Here is a 26,476-nt window from a genome sequence, read left to right on the forward strand (position 1 = left end):
AAAGGAATGGAAATAATTCTGACACTTGAGGTGCGGTTGTCGCATATGGTTGTAATTTCAATATCTTGCACTTTTCGAGTGCATTGGTCGGTTTCAGGCGGATGGCCTTTGAGTTTGTTTATGATTGTGGGTTTCGGTGATCAGTGGTTCTCAACCCACGACACCTTCCCCCTTTAGGAGAATAATGTAACATAATGAAATGAAGTGTAATTATTCAGTTAATGTCTTTCTCCAGTAGTCTCTTACAATTTTTAGGTATGTTTAACAAAATTTTGGTTATTAATCTATTTAATATTTAATGCCGAATTTCTCACGTCTAACTCGAGGTTAGACTTTTGACCTATCTCTTTTTTCACTTATTTTTTCGTTTCTTATTTTTTTTTAGAGATTAGGCTCGGGTGTCTTAAAATAAACACTTCTTAAGATAACATTGTTTTTACAAACATAATGGTTTTTATAAACAAAAAAAAAATTGAAAAATATATAGAATTTTATAAACATGGATTAATTTGTATGAAAATAAATGAGTTAAGGATAAATTTAAGATTTAGTTTAGATAATAATTCTGTTTTTATGTACTGTTTGAGTTTCGTTTGACATTTGATTTTTGATTGTAACATTTGGGTGATTTATTTCGATGATAGTAAACGGTCCTGTATAAACTGGATCTAGTTTTCGTCGGTTTTCTTTCTTAAGCCAAACTTTGCTTCCTGTTTGAATTTCAATTGGGTTTGAATTTTGTATTTGTTTCGAGATTCTTTTTTCTTTGGATTTTTCTAGTAATAGTTTTGCTTTTAGCGCTGCTGTATGTAATTTAAATTGTAATTCTTTGTAATAGGCTTCAAAATTGTAGATTGGATCGATTGTGGTATTATTTTTGAATTTTGTTGGATAATTTACTTGAGTGCCAAAGATAAGTTCAAATGGTGCGAAAGAATGTTCAGTGTGTGGTGTTGTGTTATAGAAGAATGTAAAATATGGTAACCAAGAGTCCCAGTCATCATGTTGTTCATTGATGAATTGCCTGAGATATTCATTTAAACAACGATGACTTCTTTCGAGAGCTCCTATGGTTTCTGGATGGTACGCTGTGGAAAATTTCTGGTTTATTTCGAGAATATTGCAAATTTGTTGGAATACTTCATTTTTATATTCGGTACCCATGTCGGATTTGATTGCTCGTGGACAACCATAAATTAAAATAAAGTGTTCCACTAAAGCCTTAGCTAGTGTTCTTGCTTGTTTATCTACTATTGGTACGGTAACTATATATTTCGTTAGATCGCATTGTAAGGTTAATGCGTAACGATTTCCTTTAATTGACCTAGTAAGTGGTCCTACGGTATCGATTGAAACTAATTCAAAGGGTTTTGTAGGAGTTGTTGTTTTTTCAAAGTTTTCTTGCGTTTTGATTGAATGTTTATTTAGTTTACACGAAATGCAGTTTTTCACATATTTAGAAATGCTGTTTTTCATGTTTTTCCAGTAATATTTACGTCTAAGTTTAAGAAGTAGTTTGTTAATACCTACGTGTCCTCCCGAAGGGGTATCGTGGTTTTCTTTTATCAATTTATTTATTTCATTCTCGTCTTGTATCACCATGGCTGGTGTATATATAATAATCGTGACGTCACTTAAATTCTCATTGCATGATTGTTTAAATTGTTCCCGGGAAATATAATTAAAAATCGGATCCATTACACTGATCGCGAGTTTTTTCATGTTCGTAGTTTTGGCCATTTCGTTGAGTAGGTTCATGCATTCATTTATATAAACCATTCCCTTTTGTTGGAATATTTGCCCTTGAGCAATAATTCCTTTCAGGTTTTTGGATTTAATATTTATAATTAATTGTTCGCTTAGAGCTTGGAAGGTTAGTTTAGGTAAATTGAAAGCGTCGATATTGTTAATCGAGTCATACGCGTGAAGTTGATCAATCTTCTCTGCATTTGGCTTGTTAACTTTAGCTTCTGTCGTCATATTTCGAGTTTTGGATCTGGTCTGCATTGGAAGAATAGACATATTTTTAAGAATTTCAGAATCAATATCTATACGTGAAAGAGCGTCGGGCCCTACGTTTTCTCTTCCTTTGACGTATTCGATTTCAAAATTGAATTCCTCTAAATCTAATCGCATTCTAGTTAATTTAGACGCGGGATCCTTCATGGAAAAAAGATGTACGAGAGGGTTATGGTCTGTTTTTACTGTGAATTTGCGACCATAGAGATAGGGTCTAAAGTGAGAGATAGCCCAATGTATTGCTGTAAGTTCTTGCTCAATAGTGGATTTGTTACTTTCTCCTTTTGTAAATTTCTTACTAGCATATGATATGGGTAATCTAATTCCGTTATGTTCTTGCTCTAACACAGCTCCGCATGCTATTTTTGATGCGTCTGTGCTTAGTATGAAGGGTTTGGAAAAATCTGGGAATTGAAGAATTCTTGGACTTAGTAGTTCGTTTTTCAGGGTTTCAAAAGCGTTTTGGCATTCTTCTGTCCATTTGAATATTGTTTTCTTGGCTAAAAGTGCGTTTAATGGAGCTGCTTTATCAGAAAAGTAAGGGATAAACCTTCTGTAATAGTTGCAAAATGCGACGAATCTCCTAACGTCATCTGCATTTTGTGGTTTGGGGTAATTAAGTATAGTTGAATATTTTGATTTATCTGGTTGGATACCATCTTCTGAAATATGGTGTCCTAAATATGTGACGTCGGCACAAAAAAATCTACATTTTGCTGGGTTCAGTTTTAGATTGTATTTTCGAAGATTTTGGAAAACTTGTTCTAAATTATTCAAATGATGTTTAATGGAGCATCCGACAACTATTATGTCGTCGATGTACAAAAAAGCACATTCTGGCGGTAGTCCACTGAGGGCTATCGTCATCATGCGTTGGAAACTATTAGGGGAGATGTTTAATCCAAAAGGAAGACGGTTAAACTCATAATGTCCAGAATTTGTTGAAAAAGCTGTGTATTGCTTCGATTCTTCATCTAACTCGATTTGATGAAAACCTGACATTAGGTCGAGTGTTGTAAAATACTTCGCTCTTCCTAACTGATCTAGTATGTCATCAATTCGGGGTAGTGGAAATTTGTCAGCAATTACTTTTTTATTTAATTGTCGGAAATCTACGACAAGACGCCACTTCTTGTCGCCTGTGGCGGATTTTTTAGGGACTAGTAATACAGGAGAGTTGTAGGGTGAAATAGATGGTTGTATTATTTGCTCTTCTAACATTTTGTCGATGTGTCGGTCAATTTCAGTTCTATGAACTTCCGGTGTTCTGTAGTTTTTAATGTATACTGGTGTTTGGTCGTTCAAGTTTATTTTTTGTTTGTAGAAATTATTGCATGTCAACATGTCACCCTGTAATGCAAATAAGTCATTGTATTTGGCACATAAGTCTTTTAATCTGTCTTTAATGTGACAAGGAGTGTCATTTAAATTGAGTTCAGCTATACATTTGTCTTTACGATTTGTTTGATTTGTTTGATCGATAGTAAATATGTTATAATTTTCGAGGGGTTGAAGTAGATCTGACAGATTCTCATGAATTTTTACCGTGTAGTTTGTGGTATTGATAATTTTTACAAGTGAATTTTTAGCATTTAACACTGAGTTCGCGCAAAATACTCCGGGTTTTATTTCTTTTGATAAAATAACGTAATCTTGGTGGGGGTTTTGGATAGGAATTTTTCTAAATACTTCGCAACGGGGTGGTATTAGAATTACGTCATGTAATTTATCTTGTATAGGGATCTCAATTAATTCTGAATTTATAAAGCTTGAAAGAGTCCAGGTGTCGTAGTCGATAACGCATTTAAATTTTGTCAGGAAATCTCGTCCTATGATTCCGTCTGTGGGTATTGTAAGAGTTTCGGGTATAATATGGAATGTGTGTGTTGCTGAAACTTCATACGGTAGATGTAAAGATAAATTGATTGATCCGAGTGTGTCAATGGGGTTGGGCTGAATGCCTGTTATAGAACATGTATGCGAATTGTTGATATTTGTTGCCTGTTTCAATTTTGTGGGCTTTAAGACTGATATTTCAGCTCCTGAATCTACTAGGAAAGTACATTCAGAGTGCGTGGATTCTGTTTTCAGAATCACAAAATTTGACAGGGCTGTAGAGATATTAAAAATTCCTTTTATCTTTGTTGATGCATGTTTGCTGATGCTACTTGGAAGTGAGGTTGTTGTTGTGGCTGTTGAATATTTTGAGTTTGGGTATTTTGTTGTTGTCCCCCAACTGGTACCTGCTGGGGGACCAGTTGGTTTTCCGGGGTCAAAAAATAAACATTGGGTCCACGATTTCTGTTATTACCGTTGTATCCATTATTGTTTGGTCTGTAATTTTGGTTATTATGCCTCTGGTAGTTATTGGTAAATCTTGGCTGTTGATTTGACCAATTTTGTCGTTGGTTATTGGACCAGTTTTGCATTGGTCGTTGGTTTGTCCAGTTTTGCGTTGATCGTTGGTGTGACCAGTTTTGGTTTGACCAGTTTTGGGTTGATTGTTGCTTTGGCCTTTGGTTATTTTGCCTGTTTTGTTGGTGGTTTCTTGATCCTGGTCCTGGATTGGAACTGTAATGTAGGATACTAGGGGATCTGTTCAAATTGTTTTCTGCTTCGAGTTCTGAGGCTTTTTCAATTGCTTTGGAAATTGTGGTAAATTGTCCGGCTTTCAACAACAGTTTTGTTTGCTCATTTTTTTATTCCATTAGTTAAACCTCTTATTCCGGCATTATTTGCAAGTTTGATAGCTGTATCAAGGGGAACTTCGTCTCCTAGATAAGCTTTTTCTAAATCGATGGTTAATTTTTCTATGGTAGTGGCAAAATTGTCAAAATTTCCATTTTGCCTTGTTGCGTTAATTTTAGCTATTATAGTGTCTGGTGCTACTTTAACAGTGCACTTTTCCTTCAATTTGTTTATGATTATATCAATGCTAGCAGGATTATCAGTTACTGCTGCACGTGCTTTATTTTCTAATCTAGATAAAATTGTTCGAATAGCTGCTTGTCGATTGGCATCGTTTATTAGAGGTTTACATGCCTCTAAAGCTGCTATAATATTTTCCAGCTTTTCACCTTTTCCATCATAAATAGGTACAAGTGAAGTAACCACTTTTATAATTTCAATTATACTAGCCATTGCTTGTTTTTGTATAGTTAAATTTTTTATTCTTAGACAAAATATCACACCTTTCACCACTGAACGAAATTTGAAATTGTCTTTGATGTTTTTTAGTTTTGAGGCAATTAGTTGATTGATTTCGTAATATAAATTTCGACTTAGTTTAATATTTATGTTTAGTTTGCTTTCGGTTAATTTAAATTCGTTTGTTGTAATTAATTCAATTATTTTATTGTAAATAGTTTTAGCTTGAACCAATTTGTTCAATAGAGTTATTCTACGGTAATTTCGATAAGGGTTTTTATCGAAGTTTGTTTTCAAAATCAATAGTTCATGAATTTTTTCTTCAATAACCTTTTCTAGGTATGACATGTGGGCTATTTTTGATGATATATTTCTTATTACTTACTAAATGCTGCTCATCTGGTATCTGTTACATTGAAGGCGCACTTGGCGTTGATGGGTGTTCGTCCTGTTGCTGGGGTTGGGGCTGCACTTGCTGTAGTGATCTCATTAACTCGTCAGCTTCAAAGTCATCGTAAGTCAAACTGACGTAGTGAAATACGTCACCTGTCGACGCGTTGATCTCGTACACATTCGTAGCCAAAAATTGTAATATCGGCCTCATTATTCTGCTTTCGACACTGCACTTATTGTTTGTTTGTTTTTTTCTTTGTCTAATTTTTGTTTATTTCACTGTGGTAGAAATTTTTGCCGCCAAACTGCGAGTTGGCTTTTCTTCGTTTGTTGGAAATGCGGTAGTACTTCTATTGTGGTTATTCCGGTTGTTACTTTCACTACACATGAGTCTTTGTACACTTTAAGCACTGTTATTAATTTTTCGTGTTCTAGTGCCTGAACAAGTCCTTTTAAGCAACTTGAATTTGTGTTCACTATTATTGGCACTTTTACTGCGATTGATTTTCTTATTCAATGTTATTGTAATATTTTCTTTTGCTGCCATCTTAAACTTTCATTTTGGATTTGTCCAGTGTTCACTGTTAACTTTATTGTCACTTTACACGTTAGCAACGCGAACTGCTCTTTCCGCTACTCTTATGGTGTGATTTTTATGAGCTTTTACCACTATTTTCGTTACAATGTACCCAACGGCAATGCCTGCTAACACAGCTAGTGCGATTGCCTGTGTTAGGTGATAATTTTCTTGCGGAGGACACACAGCACTATTTGTGACGATTTCGTCACTAGAGAACCATCCCATTTTTCACGGTGTATATCACTTTTCACTTGAGACACACAGTTAATTTAACTTCGATGCGCGCGACCGACGGGTAACCGACATAGATACTTGGATGCGCGCGGAAGAATCGTAGGATTACAGGGTCTTATAAAAGATAAAAGATAACCTGTCACGTTCGCCATGTGGCATCCTACGGTATTTAGAAATATTGGAGAAGGTCTTTTCTTTGTAGAGTATCCAAACTATGGTGAGCTCGAGAGCTATCACCAGTAAGGACTCAATAAAAGTCGAGACTCCTTTCCCAGTTTCTGGTTCGTAAGAATCTGTTTATTATTTCGTCGTTTCTGGGTTTATATATTGTTACAAAAGCTTACAATGTTTAACTGCTTAATCTATTTTCTATTGGTGAGAATGAGACAACTGGAGTCCATACTTAAAAATTATTCATCTTTGCAAATGTGGCATTTTGTATGCCTAGGTGGCCCGGCCAGGGCGATGCAATTTGAAACCTTTCGATTTCGTTTGCCCGTCCGTGTAGGGCTCACGCGGAGGAGGGAAAAAGGAATGGAAATAATTCTGACACTTGAGGTGCGGTTGTCGCATATGGTTGTAATTTCAATATCTTGCACTTTTCGAGTGCATTGGTCGGTTTCAGGCGGATGGCCTTTGAGTTTGTTTATGATTGTGGGTTTCGGTGATCAGTGGTTCTCAACCCACGACACAATCTATCCCATACCTCGGGAGTAGTGATGATTCTCTAGTTCAAGACCAGTGGAACAAGCTGAGATGAATTTATTTGCGTAATTGTTCATTTTAGTATGATTTATTCGTGCTGTTCGGAATTTGAATCAAGGTGTTCGGAATATGAGACAGAATAAACACAGTGTTCGGCATTTGAATCAAAATGTTGTTCCATACTTTCACGTAAAAACAATACTAAACGAGTTTAAATAAACAATGTCATCTGCACACCCTACAGCTAACAGTTAGACTTTGTGAAGAAATTTAAATATTCACAAATATCAGCTAATTTATGCCTATCAAATGCATTTGAAGTCACTGTTGGCCTTAAGTGTTCGGAATATGAGTCAAAACGGTACCCATATTCCCTTGCTTCTGAGAAAAGGAAGCATTATGAAAATCAGCAGCTCCATTAGAATTTGTTTTAAATAGTAGTGTAGAATTTGTTTGAAATAGTAGTGCATTACTAATACTGTCTAGTCGAAATGGTTTTGAATAATTTGTCATTCAAGTGCTATTCTGATTACTATTGTCTTTTACGTAAAATTAGAGTCTTAAATGTCAAGTGTCGTCAAGTCTTAACAAAATTAGGCTGTTTAGTAGTAGTTCTAGTTAATTTCATTTTTGTTGTTAAAAGTATTTATTAGTCATTACGTTCATATATCCTTAAAGAAAAAGTCGCTTTCCTTGTCTGTTCAACAATTTTTCGAAACTAGCAAGTGTACCCTAATGATCGATCTCAGCGTCTTACTTTCCATAGTCATTCTTATAGTGAATATTGAAGAGTAAAGTTACCTTAGGCTTCTATTACAGTCTCCTACAAGATTCACTTTTCGGTGGCAAATGCAATGCTTCACAACGCCTACTTTCTACTTGTAAATTTTGCGAAAATGAAGCTGGAATTAGATTATTTATACCGCTGTTACAAAAGAGGTATTTCTTATTATGGCAATGTAAAAACCATATTAAAATAAGATTGTCGCCACTTATTTCTACTCAGTGAATCTACTAGTCATTTTCCTAAGAGTTCCTAAGTATTCCCTACGTCGTATATGATAACGATGTATCTAGCTAGCTAATAGTAAGTATGGCTACGGATCATTCTGGTTAGCAAAAGGCAAACTGAACGTCACCAATAGTATTAATTTCCACTTCGAATAGATTAATTATTTGAAATGGGCATCAATTCTATCAATGACGCAGAATGTCCGTAGGATCACATCCGAGATATTATTGCGTATATGCCATATGAATTATGACGCGGCTTTAAGCAAAAAATGCCAAAATGTGATACCACCACTACAGGTTACGCCTTTGGTTTCCATCATATGGGCTAATGGATTATGCCCTCCCATCGCGGCAAGGTCGCATAACCAAGGGGAGGGAATTTACTCATGTTTTCAGATCCATAATATTTGTAATAACTTTTTTCAAGGATTGTAATTGGATAAACCTCAAGTCAATGGTGTATCACAATATTGTATTGACATTAATTTAATCAGTCTCAAAATTGAGGGGTGCCTATCTTGCCCGGGTGGCCATCTTGCCCCGTCCTCCCCTACTTTCGTTGTTTACCGTTCAAATTCGGTGATTTATTTCACAGAATACTGCGATTTATTCTAAGTATGTACACTGGCTAAAGTGTTCAGTTTCACTTATAGTACTTTTTTCCAGTGTTTTATACAATTTCCTGGGTATTCCCCGATCAATTGGAATGCCCGGATTTTCCCGCTTCTCCCGGAACTCCTTGATGAACGGACACCCAGCAAACAATCAGTTCAGCTAAACATGTTTCTAGTAAGGAATCATTTCACAAAAATGAAATTCAACTATGAAAAATATATGTTTCCTTTTACGTTCTAGAACAAGCTTACATTTATGTTTCCATAATAATGTAGATAGAAATTTGATTCCCTTTTACGGAAATGATGCTACATCAGGCTCGGATATACATATTCAAATCATTACCCTATACATAAACTACTCGCACATCCCATAAATTATGTTGATTACAAGTCTAATCATGTAATTTAAAATTTTATAATGGATGAACAGCAAATGTGGCATGGCGAACCCTACTTCAATAGAGAAGCCAAATACCGCTGATGATCTCCGCGGACAGAGATAATCGTCATCGGAAACAAGTTATAATACGACCAGAACCAGTACTTTTTCTTCATACAATGTAAAAAGCACCCAGCAACAGCAACATAAACAACTAACTCTGATATTTTTTTCTACCCCGTTGAATATTCATTACACGTACTGAGCAGCAATTTCATCAAACATGGGAACCATTAGAACAGCTTGTGCACTCCACCACCGCCGCATTTCGTATGTTTTGTGGTATTGATTCGATTACACTGGGCAGATGCCGATTTTAAAACAATACTTTTAACAACGATCAACGTTTGTTTATCTGCCGCATAATTTCCAAACTTTTCTAGTTGTTAAGATCTTGCCAGCGAGCGGTTGATTTAAAAAGTGATGCTAATAGAGCTTTATTTATGGATACAGGAAAAACGAAGCCGCTAAACAGAGGAACACGGCAAAAGTGAAGTGCATAGCTGCCGTGCCGTTTACTCATCCTAATAACAGCAACACTGCATTCTCGTGGGGTCTAGCAAGAAATTAAATTGCTATTAGGTACTAATTAATAGTGGAAATTTCGTTTTCCTTCCTCGATCAAACAACTCGTTCCTATTACAGCAGATTGTGTATCAGTAGCGGCACGTTTCGAAACGTACAAAACAATAAACGAAGACAAAGTTGACTCAAAACAAAAGCCGAATTACATAACAACACTACAGACATCGCCGCCACCGCGTGTCGCGTCGCTGTGATTGTTATTATCATCACAATTTAGGTGGGAATTGCAACAGAAACGGTACTAAAATCCGTCATGCGAAACGTAGGCAGACGCTTACACACGATTATGTATTGTGTTACTCGAACTGAAAGCCATCAGTCGTTTAATTTTGCTTGGTTCAATTTGGTTTACACATGTTCACAATTTAGACCACCCGTCAAGACGCGTGTCTTCAATCGACATCGTTGATGGTGCTGGTAGATTCCGCATCTATATCATCGCCTTCCATCTCCGAACTGAGTAGCTTTTGGCGCCGATCGGCCAACAGATTTTCCCGATCCTTGTGGATGTAGTCTCGAACGTTCGGCAACCCGGATATGATAACCGCTTTGAATGCGGAGCGCATCTGATTGAGGTCCGTAGCTTCTAACCATTCGTTTGACTCGGAAACGTAACACTCCGTATGCGAAATTGCACTAACCTATAAAGGGAAGAAAGTATATTACGTAGAAATTTACAAGGAACATATGAAACAAACCCCATCGTAGCCTCCGATGGCGAAGATCATATCGTCGATAACTTCCAATCCAAAATTGCTACGCTGGTGGTACATTTCCTTGAAGCTCTGCCAACGTCGAGTTATTGGGTCGAACCTCTCGCAACTGTTCATCCGGATAAGGCCGTTAAAGCCACCGATTACGTGCACTATGCCTCTGTGAGAAATACAGGATACTCCGGAGCGTCTGTTCAACATGTTCGGCAGTACGGTCCAGGTGTTTTCTTTGGGATCGTACACTTCAGCGGAGTTCATGCATTCCTGCCCATTGAATCCTCCGGTAATGTAGATCTTCCCATCTAATGTGCAAGCGTCGGCGTCCGAACGAAGCTGGTGCATCGGAGCTATCATGGTCCACTGATTGGTCCGCGGATTATAGCACTCGGCAGTGTTCTGCCGGTTATGACCATCGTATCCTCCCATAGCATAGATGAGTCCATCCAATTCCACGACACTCACATAACACCTTCGGATATGCATAGGCGCTATCACGGTCCACACTTTACTGACCGCATCAAACTTCCGACACGTGTTGAAGTGTTCCACTCCATCGTATCCCCCTATACAGTATACCGTGTTTCCAATAACAGCAGCTCCGTAGTAAGCTCGAGCTTCCGTCCGGTTATCAGCATCTATCTTTATCCACCGATCAGCTCGGGTATCGTACGTTTCTATGGTCGACTGGGGAAGACCTTCGCTCCAACCACCAAATGTGAAAATGACATCGTAGGGAAGCCTCGGTAATGCCAAAGCGGGAGTTTTGATCTACTAAAGAATCGTTAACTATACATTCTATGGTTATACGACATTTGCCAAAATGATTTTTCAAGAATGAACCATATTGGTTTGCCAAAAAGCTCCGTCTACCAGAAAACCATTTCCCAGGATCATTTTTTGACATTATGTTTTAACATTGACCAACAATTTTATGGAAAACTAGTGGTCACGGCAAACTTCGTATTGCCATCAAGTAGGATATTGAAAAACGACATGTAATTCCCATACCAATTGACAGGTTAACTTTCTCCCCTTTTTCCCAGTATTCTAGAGAATTTCCTGATCTTTTCAGTCATATGAACACGTCGAAGTCTTAGATGAATGCATGAGTGAAAGAAGTATTCATATCCATTGAGCCTTTCTCAAGTCAACTCGTGACATACAAACACGATTTCATTGTTATCAATGCAGACTGAAGAGTGATGAATTTATATAAATTTTCAATACTTATATTAAGATAAATCCAATTCATGCCGTCTCCATTTACAAATACAATCAACTCCCCAGAACTCGATATCTCACTTAGCCCAAATGAAGTTTTGAATAATACCAAGGAAAATAATGAAACATTATTAAAGTATCTACACCAGCGGTTCTCAACCTTTTTGAAGCTGCTACCCCTTTCAAAGTTTTACAAACTTTCCGCGGACCCCCAAAGTTGATGATCTCTAAACAAAGGGTCATGCACACTTTTCAAAGATTATTCATGAATCAACAGATATCCTCTACAGAAACACAGATAGTGGAAGAATTCTTCCAAGTTAAATCGGAGTCCGCTAAAAGCTGGCAAGTCTATCAAACATCTTTCCAACAATCCGATAAAAACCTTTTGAAGCATCTTAAAAAATCCTACAACAAACCAGTTAGATTAAAAAAAAATACTTCCATATTTTTTGAAATATATGTCCAGAGGTACCTAGAATGAAGATTTTTTCGAGAAACGTCGTATTTTTTCACTTTTTGAATAATTTCTTCGGGTGCACCAAATGTTGCAACAGAATCCGCGAAGTTCTCGTGAATAAATTTATTGAAAATATGTTAGGATTCAACCTCTGCAAGCTTTTTTGAATATTCTAAATAACTTTTCTTTGAGCTTTTTAGAAACCAAAAAAAGCTCTTAAAATATTACCAATTTTCCTGTTAAATTTTCTATATTAGCGACAAAATTCGTGAAATCTACTATTTCACCAAGAAAATTGTGAAAGCAAACAAATTTACTGTAACCCTGTGAAATACTGACGAACAGTTCGGTGACAGCAATATTTTCACCGTGCTTCTGTGGATTGTTTGACATCCGCTCTGGCAGGCATGAGGTCTTTTTGTTTCAGTTTTTGCACACCACTAACAAGCAGTGATAGCTAGCTCAGTGGTAGCAAGCCAGTTTCCTGATCGGTAGGTCGGGAGTTCGATTCCCCGTAGCCTAATCTGTATTTTCATTTAAAGTGGGATGAATATCTTTAGAAAATCTCAATAAAGATCCTGCTGATAGATTCAAGAAGATTTTGGCAATGGTTTGAGTGGAAACAGTTGCATACTTCAAAAATATTTTTCCAGTTCCGTCAGTAATTCGCTGAGAAACTTTTCGATGATCTCACAAAGAAGCTGATGAAATATGTCAAGAATTAGCCCTAGAATATGCCAGGATTTGTTTACGTATATCTATTTGTTTGGGGTTGCGACTGGAAGTTGAAACGTAAATTCTTGGTTGTCAGCCATCTCAGTCTTAATATGTAAACGTTTTAATGTATTTTACCCGACGTGTTGGCCATTTGTTGCGGCCATTTTCAAGGAAAAATTGGACAGGTAAGGACAAAACGATTGACCATTTTTCCCTTGAAAAAGGCCGCAACAGATGGCCGAAACTTCGGGCAAAATAAATGAACCCTCTAATACCCGCCTTTAGACGGGGTACACTTTGGAATTTTGTGTATTTTTTCGTAGATCGGAAATTAAAATGATTTTATTTTTGTCTTAAACCTTGACTCATATCATGCATATAAGAAAAGTTTTTTATGATGTTTTAAACTTTTTTGTATTATTGAAAATTGTTTGAAAAATTGTATTCTTATATAACCTTCAAATGCCTGGGATTCATTTAACGTGTATTATAAAAAAATCGTACCTTTTATATTTTTCTACGATCAACCTATCACAGAAGAAGAGCCTGATGGTATTGAAAAGATTTCAAATCTGTTTTTCCGTAAGTTACATGGAAAATAAAAAATGTTCCAGAAAAAAATTGAAAAAATCATGTTTTCAAAAGTATAGTAAAAACACTAATTTTTATTATTGTCAAAAATCAGTAACCAGAAGAGGCTTCAAGAAAAAATTGAAAAGGATAGGGATGTTCAAAAATAAAAATAATAAAAATCAAAAACCAAAATTCATAAATTTGCGAAGAAAAATAAATCATTGCCCAAACCGTGTTTAGAATGATTTTAGATAACGAAAAATTATATTTAGATCCAAAACAAAAATTTGGGTATTAGAGGGTTAAAGCGTTCTTGATCTGCGAACTGAGAGAGCCAACAACCAAGGATTTACGTTTATAGGAACGATATTCATTTTGTTTTCCGGCTTGCACTAAAAGTTAAGCTTAAAGCCTCATATGAACAGAATTTCATTATAATTATATTATCAGTAATTAAAAAGTCGTTTTTCTAATATTGAGATAAGACTCCACTAACTATGAATTCTTGCAAAAAAAAACAGGTAAGGAATACCAGTACTCATAAAACACTTTTAAAAAAGGGCTTCGCGGACCACCTGTAATGTCTTCACGGCCCCTAGGGGTCCGCGGACCACCGATCTACACGATACAGGATTGTACAGAAAGATGTAAAATGTTATGTGTATGTCATGTGTGAATTTGTAAATAAATAAATTACTTTTCTACGAATGCAGCTTCTGGTGTAAAGTGTCACTAAAAAAACTCCCCAGAACTCGACATCTAGATACGAAATATCGAGTAAAGGGGAGGTCTGTATTACCACTTTCTCACTTTAGTCTTTTTTGCAGGTACCTGACAAAATCCACTTTCTCACTTTAGTCTTTTTTGCATGTACCTGACAAAATCGGGTCATATTTTTTAAAATGTTTTTCAAATTTTTACGTGTTAATATTTGCTTATGAACCGCGTTTACAACCTCCAATTCTCCTGTAAAAAACAAAAAAGTAATATTTTTAGAAACTATCTTTAGTTTCAGTTTTTTTTTGTGCTCTAATAGATATTCATAGACGACATTCGATAAAAGGCTTGAAAAAGATCTCAGTGAAATTCCTGGTCGAATTATGGAAAAATATCGTGAGATGATTCCTGTTAGAATCATTCAACAATCTTAGTAATTTCGCAAAAATTTCAGAAGTGAAATGAGTGAAAAAGGTATTTTTGGAGGAATCTCTAAGACAGTTTTGACAGGAATTCTGAAACTATCTAAAGATTTTTTATGACTACTAAGCCAAACTCCATTAAGAATAAGAAAGTTTCAACAAAATATAATTGTGAAGGGATCCTTTCAAGAGCTTATTGAGGTATTCAAGACAGAATCCCAATAAAACATAAGGAGCTAATTTTAAAGGAATATTTCTATGTATTTCTGAAGAAAACCCCGAAAGAATGTAACAAGAAGTTGAAGTAGGGAAAGTGTACCAGTTATGGCCATAGTGGTTCCCTATTTGGCTATATGGGAAATTTTGTTAACTTTCATATTTTAAATCTTTTTGAATGTTTCAACATCAAGATACATCTTAAATCTAACTACTACAACACACAAAAGTTTTCAAAATTTTAAGACATTAAAGTAATCACGTATGGCGAAATAGGGAACCACTATGTCCATAACTGGTACACCTACCCTAATTGAAGTCATTCCTAAAAAATTGAAATTACTTTATAGAAATGTTGGGTGTAGTTTCTGTACAAATTCATGAGGTAACGCATGAAAACAATAATCCCAAACGAATACTTTGAAAAATTTCTTCAATGTACCCAGTATATCTCAGGGACAATTCATTAGATTATCACCTGAATATTTTTGAAAAATAAGTTTCATCAGGTTTCAATAGAATAATTTTTGGAGCAGTGTTAAGGTACAAGGGCACAAATCTAGAGAACCTGACAACCGCACGCTATATCTGAACCAACTGATTATAAAATTCGAATGTATATCGGATTTTTTGTCGCTACAGATCAGTATTCCGACCATATTTTCATAAACGAAAGGTTTTAAAATATTCTATCGGTGATTTTTTTTTCATACATATATATGGACAGAAATGGGTCACAAAACGGGATTTTCATAGATTTTAGTTCAGAATATTTCCATGGTTACTTTGAGAAGAGAGAGAGAGAAATTTTTTCAACGTTTCGTTCAGGAATTTTCCAACAAAGTGCTCAAGGAAGTAATCAGACCTCCCAGGAATCATTATATGATTTCCTCCAAGATATTTGCCTAAAATAATTTGATGAATGCTTTCGACTGTGATGACTAATTTCTTTCTGACGTTTTATCGGCACTATCAGTCTTGAGGCGGGCAAGCCACCAACAAAACGCTGCCTCTTTAAATCACACAACAAAAACCACCATTTTTTCTCGAAAATTTGTATCAATTTTAAATCTTGTACTTTGTAAATCATCACACTCATTTATAATTGTAGAAACCCTTGAAGAAGACGAAATATACGCCGAAACGTCGGAGAAGTAGAAGCAAAAGTCGTTTTAGCTGCTACAAGACTGATAGAACCGATAAAACTTTAGAAAGAAATTTGCCTAAAACATCATCAAGGATGTACTTTCTCTAAGTATATCTGTAGATATTACTGTAGAGATTGCTCCAGGGAATTCTGAGGATTTTTTGTAAAATTTTCGTTCAGAATGTCTTTGAGATTTCAATCAGAAATTTCTATGAGTAAAATACTTTAGAGATTCCTAACAAATTTGCTTCAGGGATTCTTCAACGCATTCTTCTAGAAAAATTTCCAAAGAAGTCCTCAGAAAAATTAACCAGAAATTTTTACAGCAAATTCTACAAGAATTTCCCAGAAATTATTGGAAGTCTGGGCCCAGTCCTGCAGATTCATAAAATAATCACTGATGAAACTCCTGGTAAAATACAGGATATACTCTTACAGGTGAGATTGCAAGCAACTTTGAGGAAGTCTCGGATGAATCTCTATAGGGGTAATCCAAAAATGACGTCCATCATTTGGGGGAGGGGGGGGGGGGTCTATAAAAGTGTGACAGAACATGTATAATGTATTGGAAAAAGCGTGACAGAGGGGGGGAGGGGGGTCTAGAAATCCCGAAAAACGATGGACGTCATATTTGAATCTTCCCTAGAAAGATATCTTAAACTCAACCTAACTCATTATTAGAAGGACCATCGAGTTAGGGAGGTATCGAGATACAGAAACCAAACTTTTATTTTTTTTTACTTTTCAATATTTTGACAAAACTTATTAAGTACATTCGAAATAGAAATTTAAACGTGAAAAAATTTAATTTTTTTTATAGAATAATCAGATAATTGAAACATAAAGCATCGAATTTGAGAGGTATCGACTTACAGAGAGATTAAAGAACGCGATTTACATTGAGTAAGGGGAAATATCGGAAAAAGGAAGAGTTGACTGCATTAAAAAAATCATTAAAGAATCACCCTGCAAGATTTTCTGGTGTGAAATCCGAAATAAACTTCGCAACAGACTATATGAGTGATCCCAAACAAAATGCTGAAGAAATCTTTAGAGAAATCTCAGTTGGAAAATCCTGGAGGAATGTTATGAGGAATTCCTGGTCGAATTTGCTGAAAAACTCATGGAAAATTTCGCATAAAACGTAGATTAACGAGGAATTCATGGAGCAATTCCTGGGAAAAATCATTCTTGAAGGAATCGCTATTAAAATAGCTGGAAGAATCACAGAAAAAAAATCTCCGTAGAAACTCTTCGAAAAATTCTTCTAGTATTTCCTCAAATAAATCATAAACGCAACTCTAGGAAAAACAAGTGATATGGTTTTTCCAGCAACATTATAGAATATTTGGAACATGAATTGAAAAATTCTGGGAGAATCTTTAAGATAATTTTTGTACTGATCCCTGTGGAAATTCATCATTCATGCTATGAAAAAGCTATTGAAGAAGTACTGGGAGAATTGCTGGAGGTATCTTAAAAGATAATTGGAATTCCTGAATAAAAATCAGGAAATTCCTCGATGCATTTCTTTAAATAATCCGTAAAGGAATCAGTGGTCAACTGTAACCTGAGGTTTTACTTCTTCGAGGCAACTAAAAACTGCAATTTCTGCATATTTAGAACTAAAAACCAACAGACAATGTTTGTATTTGGTGTTTTTTAGCAATTCTCCACTTCTTCTTTTTCTTTCTGGCGTTACGTTTCATTTGAGATAGATCCTGCTTCTCAGCTTAAAGTTCTTATGAGAACTTCCACAGTTATTAACTGAGAGCTTTCTTTACCAACGGATCATTTCTGCATGTGTATATCGTGCGGCTGGTATGAAGATACTCTATGGCAAACCTGCCCAACTCTACATACATAAATGACTGGTGCATCTCTGAGAGAGACTCGCGAAGAGGAAAAATATCAACGTCATATGCAGCCCAGATTCCCCTCTCACGAAACGTCAAATGCAGCCCACCGTTTTTATGGCTGAAAAAGTGAAAAGTATTGTGTTCAAAGTAAACTGTTATTAAAAACCTCAGTCGAAGGAGCAGTTTTTTCCAAAGTTGCTGATAAATCTAAGCAGAAGATTAATTATTTCTAATGTCTGCTACGTTTGCTGGCATGAAATTTCACTCAAATGGCTATTTATGATTCGATGTTATGCAAACTTAATCATTTTTTGCTGAGAGGTTCATGTGAGGATTTGAACAGCATGCGCATAATTGGTATGCACAAAGTGGAATAAGAAAAAAACTCAGCAATCACAGAAAAAGAAGACCGTCTTCGCGAGTCTCGTCTGAGGTGCATCTGTAGTCATAGACCGATATGAAATCTGTATACCTCAAATGAAAGCTCTGTTGTATACCTATCTAATCCATTAGGTAAACATAAAATTTATCTTCTATTTTATGGGGACGGACCTGGTGTAGTGGTAAGAACACACGCCTCTTAAGCCGAAGACCTGAGATGGAATCTCGATCCACGAGATAGTCACTTGACATTTATATTCTTGTGGCGACTTCCTTCCGAAGGGAAGCAAAGCCGTTGGTCCCGATATGACCTAGCCAAAGGTTAAAAATCTCGTTAATAGCGATATAAAAATCTTCTATTTTACGTTACCAACACAATTAAGTCGAAAAAATCATGCGGCCCGCAGGCCGGACTGATTTTTTTTTGTATCGCTAACAAAAGATTTGGTACAAATTCGGAATTTTAAACATAGATGAGTTAGGTATAATATTATGTTTACGTTTCAGGTAAAAATTACTCATATCGGACCCTTCTTGCGAATACAACAACCATTTATGCCAAAAAAGGTTGCCGAAGTAAGCAAATGGCACTAAAATTCGCGCTGCTTGCTAATATATAGTTATTATAGAGCCGACATGCCCAACATTGGTCTTACAAAAGCCCTAAAAGTCCAAAAAGTCGAATTAGCGGGCTATAAGTTCCTTGGGTAGGCAGGCGTGCTCTAAGCCTTAGGAAACCGAGAAAACTTCCGTTACGAAACGATTCTCAACTGGTGGAATTCCAACCCACGACCCTCGGCTTGGCCTTGTTGAAAATTTGCACGTGCATCCGCCCCTATTCTATACTTATCACATTTGAATTCGTAACTGAAAATCAAGAATTTCTATTCGCTGAATAACCGTATTTAAGTTTGGGAAATTGCCACTGGAAAGAATTTCTGGAGAAACTACAAAATAATCTCGTAGGAAAAATACTTTCAGAATTTACACAAGATTCACAGCAGAATGATAAAGGAAAAACAAATTTTAGATACCTATTTGTTATGAGACTTGGGAGAATATCCATTGAAAATGTAGACTTTTTAGTTAGAGCCTTTCATTACTTACATCTCTAAAAAGAGACCTATTAATTTCATATCGCATACCTAAAAGCATAATAATTCTAAAAAGAGACCTATTAATTTCATATCGCATACCTAAAAGCATAATAATTTGCATAATTGATACGCCCAAATATTGCTATATGAAGCATGATATTTTTTTCTGACAAATGGTCTTTCTGGGGAATAGTTCATTCTGGCTAATGTCGTACAACACACTCCAAGTGAATAGGAAACTATTTTTTTTACCTTACAATGCTTCGAATTCACCATATCTAGATCATACAAAAAGGTCAACGTTTCAATGATGATTGGCTTCGTTTCTTCATTCCCCAGCACGAACGGATGTTCCTTAACCTTCTCCAAGAAGTACTGTGTCTTCAACAGCCCCAACCGTACCGCCCGCAATAACCTTGCAATGTGCTTGATTCTGTTCGGTGCATCAGCGTCTATCCACCGGACACAGCATTCCCACACCGGTTCTTCGTCTTTGACGTTTAGGAACTCATCGCTTAGCAACCCATAGATATCCTCCAAGTTCACCTTCATCAAATCCGAACACTGCCGGGAGACTTCTTGGAAGTTCTTCAGCACATATTTCCTTGCAAAATCGTACAGCGGTGGACAGTGCCGCTGTCGCCCGTAAAGCATTACCAGTACACAGTTTTCCGTTCGCAGGACGCTTTTTATGTACTGGATACATCGTTCCTGCAAACTGGGCATCCCTAAAAAGTCTGCCGCGGCGTACATCTCGAACATATCTTCCTCTGATATATCCAGCTCCCGAAGGTAGGCGTACTGGATGATCCTCTCCATGATCATCGCCCGGATTCCACCGATCGAAATGTGATCCTTTTCGCTGGGCAGCGATGTGGTGAACAGTGTCCGGAAGTAGTCGCTGCATGACCCTAGAATGGCCCGATGAACCGGAAATGTGGAATCATCCTGGGTGATTGTGGCGTCGCACAGCGTATTGCTGAGTCGCATCTCGTCTAGTGCCTTCATCGCCACGTAACTGATGCACCGGCGGGGAAGGGATGCCCTGCTGCTCTCCTGCTGCAAATCATCCTCCATTTGGCAATTTAGCATTTTCCGGGTGGTTGGTGAGGCCAAGAGGGTGTTGGGTCGTGAGAAATAAGAAGTCGAAACTGTTTTGCACTGGGTCTTGAGCGCTTGTCGCTTTTGGTCCAGAAGGACGTTCCAAAAGTGTATTGTTACGAAATAAATTATACAATCTAGGTTCAACTGTATGTGTGAAATGTCAAGTCGACAACAAAAAGTTCGACGGAACTCTTTCATGGACTACTAGGACTGCGTGCGTTGTAGGTCAAGGCAAAAAGCGCATTTCCATCGGACCGGAACAGCAGTCCACCTCCGATTCACACCCCATAAATCTCACGCCTCACGTGACTCGAAAACCTACCGTTTTGACATGATGCAACAGTTTTACGGTGGCTGATTTTCAGCAGAGCGCAGCAGTACATAGCTAGACAAAATCGCAAAAAATGGCTTGTAAAATTGCTTTTCAATATTCTCATAGATTTCTATACTATTGAATGATGTCAAGCCAAAGTTGTACTTTTACATTTTTATATCAACATTTTTATCTGAGTTAAAAAAGTATAGACAGAGTAAACGACAAATAAAATTAAAATTTCCAATTTCTATTTATTTTCATCGACGTAACATAGTACATCAAGTGAAGTTAGTAATTTAACATTAACAATCGATTTGGAACATTTCTTAGGTTTTAATTTCCGACCTATTCATGTAGGTGCGCCACTGTGGCAGCATTTGAACGCCAGAAGATAACATTGTGACCTATGATTTGAACGAGTCAGAAAGCGAGGAACTCCACGTCGCTCAGTCTCTCAAAAATCAGACACAACAAATTCTAATGAACTTGAAGCTCTCTGGAATTAATGTACAGCAGCAGCATCGCCGACAACGTCGGTTGTGTCATTAGCTGCTACAAGCAATGCATTTGTAGCGACCACGCTGTTAATTAGTGGCTACAAGTTACATTTTTGTGGTTATGGACGGATAGAGCACTTTCGAAAGCGTCCGAAGGTTGTTTTCTTCAAGATCACAGTACGCGGACGGAGCACCGTAATTATCACTCTAATTAGCATCAGAATCGAGATTGATCGCATGCTGCTTGCTGAGATATGGTGTTGGTTGAGGGTAAAGGGTTTCGATCTCCTTAAGAGCCCTAACAAAGTTGAGCAAAGGGTAAATATTTCATCTCCAAGTAATTAGTTTTTAATTGTTTCATCAATGATGATTGCTTTATCTGCTTAATGCCTATCCAATTGATATAACTATTTTATACCAATGTTGTTAGGAAAAGATAACTGCATGAGCATGAGCATGAGCATGATTGACCGCCCGCAGTTGCTACTCCGTTATTGACAGAACAGCTGTACTTACACAGGGAACCAACATACGCTACTCAGGATCAGTAGCTTCTTCAATATGTAAGTACTGATGTTCTCATTATTATAACAAACAATACCGGCGTCGGCATTGTTGTTAGGAAAAAATAACTGTGCACGAATAAATTAGATTTTATGATATTGGACATATGTTGTGCTCTGGCTTCTAATTAAAACTTACGTGTATATTCAAATAGCGAATGGAAAAATTGTCGCTTACCTAGAAAGAAACAAAACGTAAACTTGTTAGTATTATTAGGCTCTGATGTATTTAACATAAAAAGAAGTCATTGTCAATTAAATTATAAACCCATAAATAAGATAAAAATTTGAAGGAAGGATACGATCTACGACTCATGTATTTATTTATTTTTTTATCTCTTAATAAAATCTTAGATTCAAACAAAGGTCATCCTGAATGAAAATCAAAACATGCGCAAAATTCAATTATTGCGCAAATTATTGAAAAAGTAGATAATTTTTAGCTGAAAATACTGTATGAACATAAATTAATCCAAAGTAGTATACATGGTCGGCGTTAAGTCAGAGTGGACCAAGTGACATTTTTCATGTTTTGAGAAAAATGGGGTTTAAGCCTTACGCTCTGTAATTTTTGATCTCGTTTAAATTTTGGTTCAATATTTCTACACATCTTTGTGTTACTTCCAAACAATATGATGTGAAGTGATAATCATAAAAAATCATAATCCAAACCTCTGATAGAAAGATTTTTTGATGGACTATGTGCGCTTGGTCCACTCTGACTGAACTAAAGACCACCGTTCAGTAAGTTGGTTCACTCTGACTGAACAATTTCTAGGAAAATAACAATCATTTAATGCTTGCATGGTCAAACTGGGTGCATATTTCTAAGATAAACAGATTATCAAGACCCTTCGACACTAGTATCGTAAATTCTTATATAATCCATATCGTCAATCCCGAAATCAGTGACATTTTGATAGCTTGAAAAATAAGGTTTTGCAGGATCAGAGTGGACCAAGTGAAAATCTTGAGTACCGACCAAAATATACTAGTCCAATAAGCGAGTTCTAGGACATGCCATACATAAACCATAGAACTACCATGAACTTCTATCGGACTTTGAAATTGACTCAAAAAAGGCAATAATCAATCAGTTTATTGCTTTTTAACACTTGGTCCGCTCTGTCTGCACAGAACTTGTTGTAATTTCTGACCACCTATCCAGATATGTTAAATGGCCAAAAACCAAAACCAAATACATCGAATTAAGTAATATTCATGAATTTATATTAAAAGATGAGTAGAAGAATCATTAAATGTCAAAACATCTGACAATTCTCTAAAAATGTTTTTCAATTCATCGCATTTCTCGGCGCGATGATCATTTTCGCTATTATGGTAATAAGTACTTGGTCCACTCTGACTGCATACTTTTATCGATTTTATTGATCATCCAAAGTAAATGTATTACATATCTCTCGCAATTTACAACAGTCATCAAATCTGATCAAAGTGAAATGGAGTTTAGGTAATTTCGCATCTAATGAAAGAATAATCCAATTTTTCCAAGTTTTGTACTTGGTCCCCTCTGACTTCACGCCGACCACATCTAAAACAGATAATTTATTTCAATATTCATAAAAAGAGCGTTCAAAGACTTCCTAATCCTTTGAATTTCACTTAAAGTTCACATTCAGTCCAATTATCGTCATTATAGATGGCATTCACTTATTCAATCGAGAGCAAAACCGTACACAACACCCATCCGAAACGGCTTGTTTGCTTTCAAACGGAAAATTTTCTCCCGGCTTTGCGGTGCGGTTAGAAAACCAGTTGACAATTAGCGATGCCGTCGTCGCGCCCGGCATACGACGACCACAGAGTGCATAATGAAATTATTGTAATTACATATGTTAATCTACTATCACTTTCAGTCGTACGTCTGCCGTAGTAGAAGTCCTACCGAGTGCGCGAGCCAACCGAACGTATCCATTTTCATAATGTCATTTTGGTCTTATTGAATTTTTACTACCGTGGCGGGTGCAATTTTTTCTTTCTTTAAATTTTGCATACATATAGGTTGGGCCTAGTCAGTCTCACATGTCGCAATTGCTAAACGAGGGTGTTCAAATGAGGACCGCCTACCCGCCCCAGTGCCTCCTGGCGATTTTGCTCGCGAGACGATGAAACATCATTTGGAGCACTGCAGAAAAAGTTACCGAAGGTATTTGGTAGCTGTGGACTACTAAATGTATATATTGAGCAAACAACGTGCTGCAAAAGTGCATAACGCCAATACTGAAGGTGAGTGACTAAGTATATATAAGAAATGAATGTAATGTTTAAAATGATTCTAATAAAGGAACGATAGAGATGTTATGTTTTTCAGACACTTTGTTCTTGACAAACGAGGAAGAGATATATGAGTAACTACACCGGTATTTCCCAGGAAATTCACGCAATACTTCCATCTTCAAAACCGAGAAGTGAAAAAATCAGCAACAATAGGCTCATAAATTTCAAAGCATCACCTGTATTGTCTTCAACCAAGTGTGAGCATACATCTCCAGATTGTCTCATCTGAGCCAAAAAGTCGAGCAACTCCCCTGCAAAACTGTGTCTCCAGCGCACGCGATCTACGACCACTGAACCACGGGCAGACTATGTTTTCCAAGCTGAAATTGCGCAATATTGGTGCGATTATGTTGCCGTAAGCATCTAGTTCGTCTCGGCTTATGTTATATTTTTCTTCACATCATTATACGACCGCATACATATAACCTCGGGTTCGGGGTCGTGGGGCAACGCAAACAAAGCGCGCAACTCTCAATGAAGACGTTATTGGGCGCCGTGTTGGGAGTTGCTACCGGTTGATAACACCCACCGAATGGCATCATTTAAGATAGTAATAAAAACGAAGCCCAAGCTCACACATTCGACAAAGCATGTTCTGCTGCTCTCCCGAACGCACATATTTGGAGGTATTTTACGCATAGGATGGTAGTGTTTTGCATGATTATGGACTTTATTGCTTCCTTGGCATGCGTCAAAGCTGGAAGTGGCTGGCTGAAGTGGTTGCTGAGGAGCAGACCTTGGCTAAAGAGGGATGATGCCTAATTCATTTAAACTAGGAAATTAACGGCACAGCTGAATATATGACTTGTTGAATAGATTTAAGGTTGAAACGGTTCTTCGGAAGATTTGAAAATCAAGTACATTCCAGTCGACAACAACCAGGAATGAGTGTCTCACAGAATGTTCTACAATTCCACTGCTGTTTACTCAGGAAATAATGCAGCATTAGGGCTGTTGTGCTTCTGACATTGAAAGAAGTCTAATTTTGGTGACATTACAATATATTTTGCAAGGAAACTTTTTGTGCATTTTAAATTTTTTTTTTTTTTTTTTGAAGACTTTTTATTCCTCTAATATTTTATCCCGCCTTTAGATGGGGTACACTTTGGAATTCAGGGTTTTTTTCATAGCTCGGAAATCAAAATGTTTTTATTTTTGGCAAAAGCCTTAGTTTATAACATGCAAATATTGTCATTCTACGCCTACTTGTCCTATTTTATATGTAAACCTTATAGATCGCCGGAAAAATATGCGTAGAACGGCAGTACAAGGATTTTTTGGGCTTTTGAAACCTTTTTTGTTTTTTTGAAAAATATTTGAAAAAATATGACCTAAAAATGCCTTGAGGTTCACGTGTAATACAAAATATCGTACCTTTCATATTTTTCTACAATCAAACATCACAGAAGAAGAAGAGAACCACAGTTAAGTGGTATTAAAATAATTTGAAAACTGTTTTTTTTTCGTTTCAGAAAACATAAATATTATTTATTGACAAAAAAATAGTAACCAGAACAGTCTTCAAGAAAAATAATAGAGGATAGGATGTTCAAAAATGAAAATTATAGAAATCAAAAATCAAAACTCATACATTCACGACTAAAAGTAAGTCATCGCCCAAAACGAAAATTTGAGATAACGAAAAATGATATTTAGATCAAAAATAAAAATTTGGATGTTAGAGGGTTAAGATGTATCAATGCACATTAATTCAACAACCCGTGCAGTAATATGAACATCATAAATTTGGACTAACATTTGAAAACAATGCATGTAACGAAACTCATAAACGGAGAAAACCAATGTTACAGTTTTGAATTTCACGGTATATTTACGCAAATCAAAGACAATAATGGGTGCAACACATGATACTTAACGAGTTTCTGTCGATATCGCGATTCTTTTACATTTTCAAATGTTGGTCTACGAGCAGATACAAAAACTATACCTTATGAAACTATGAAAGTAATTATTGAAAAAGTTTAGTAGGGACTTCAAGTCGAAAACTGCACAAATTTATGAAGGAATTGTCGAAGATATTTTTTCAAACATTAGATTAGATATGTACAGTGGCGCGGGAAGTGGGTAGGACAGGTAGGACATGTACTACGCATGAAAACACCTGGGTAGGACAGTCAAAGGATTGTCCTACCCACGATTCAACAAAAAAAAAGAAACAAGATCAGCAAAAAGCTTGAAAAATAAAGTAAATCATTCAAGTATAGTCTGTCAACTGTCTCATCATCAATACAAACTCGATCAACGTCATACTTATTCTTATGGAGGATGGAATACATTGTATTATCATGCCTAGTTAAGTGTGATATGGTTTGCAAATGACCCCTAAAAGTTCTGGCAGTAAGAGATACTGGCAGTAGGTTTCTTTTTAAAATCTTGGTCGCTATTTTTATGCAAGTCTCTAAAAAGTCTACTTTTAATCGA

General features: G+C 36.5%; 2 protein-coding genes across 2 annotated transcripts in view; both read right to left on the reverse strand.

Annotated features, from left to right (window-relative positions):
• Positions 1 to 26,476, reverse strand: part of LOC5579502 (AF4/FMR2 family member 4) — a 238,298-nt gene that overhangs the window by 61,018 nt on the left and 150,804 nt on the right. The gene's annotated exons all lie outside the window — the stretch shown is intronic.
• On the reverse strand, positions 8,716 to 20,883 carry LOC5568797 (kelch-like protein 10). The gene is given in 3 exon segments (XM_021847478.1): positions 8,716 to 10,374; positions 10,432 to 11,217; positions 19,509 to 20,883. Coding segments are annotated over 3 exon segments (2,085 nt in total). The 5' UTR covers positions 20,559 to 20,883; the 3' UTR covers positions 8,716 to 10,125.

Source organism: Aedes aegypti, chromosome 2, assembly GCF_002204515.2.
Source record: "Aedes aegypti strain LVP_AGWG chromosome 2, AaegL5.0 Primary Assembly, whole genome shotgun sequence".
NCBI classification, from domain to species: domain Eukaryota; kingdom Metazoa; phylum Arthropoda; class Insecta; order Diptera; family Culicidae; genus Aedes; species Aedes aegypti.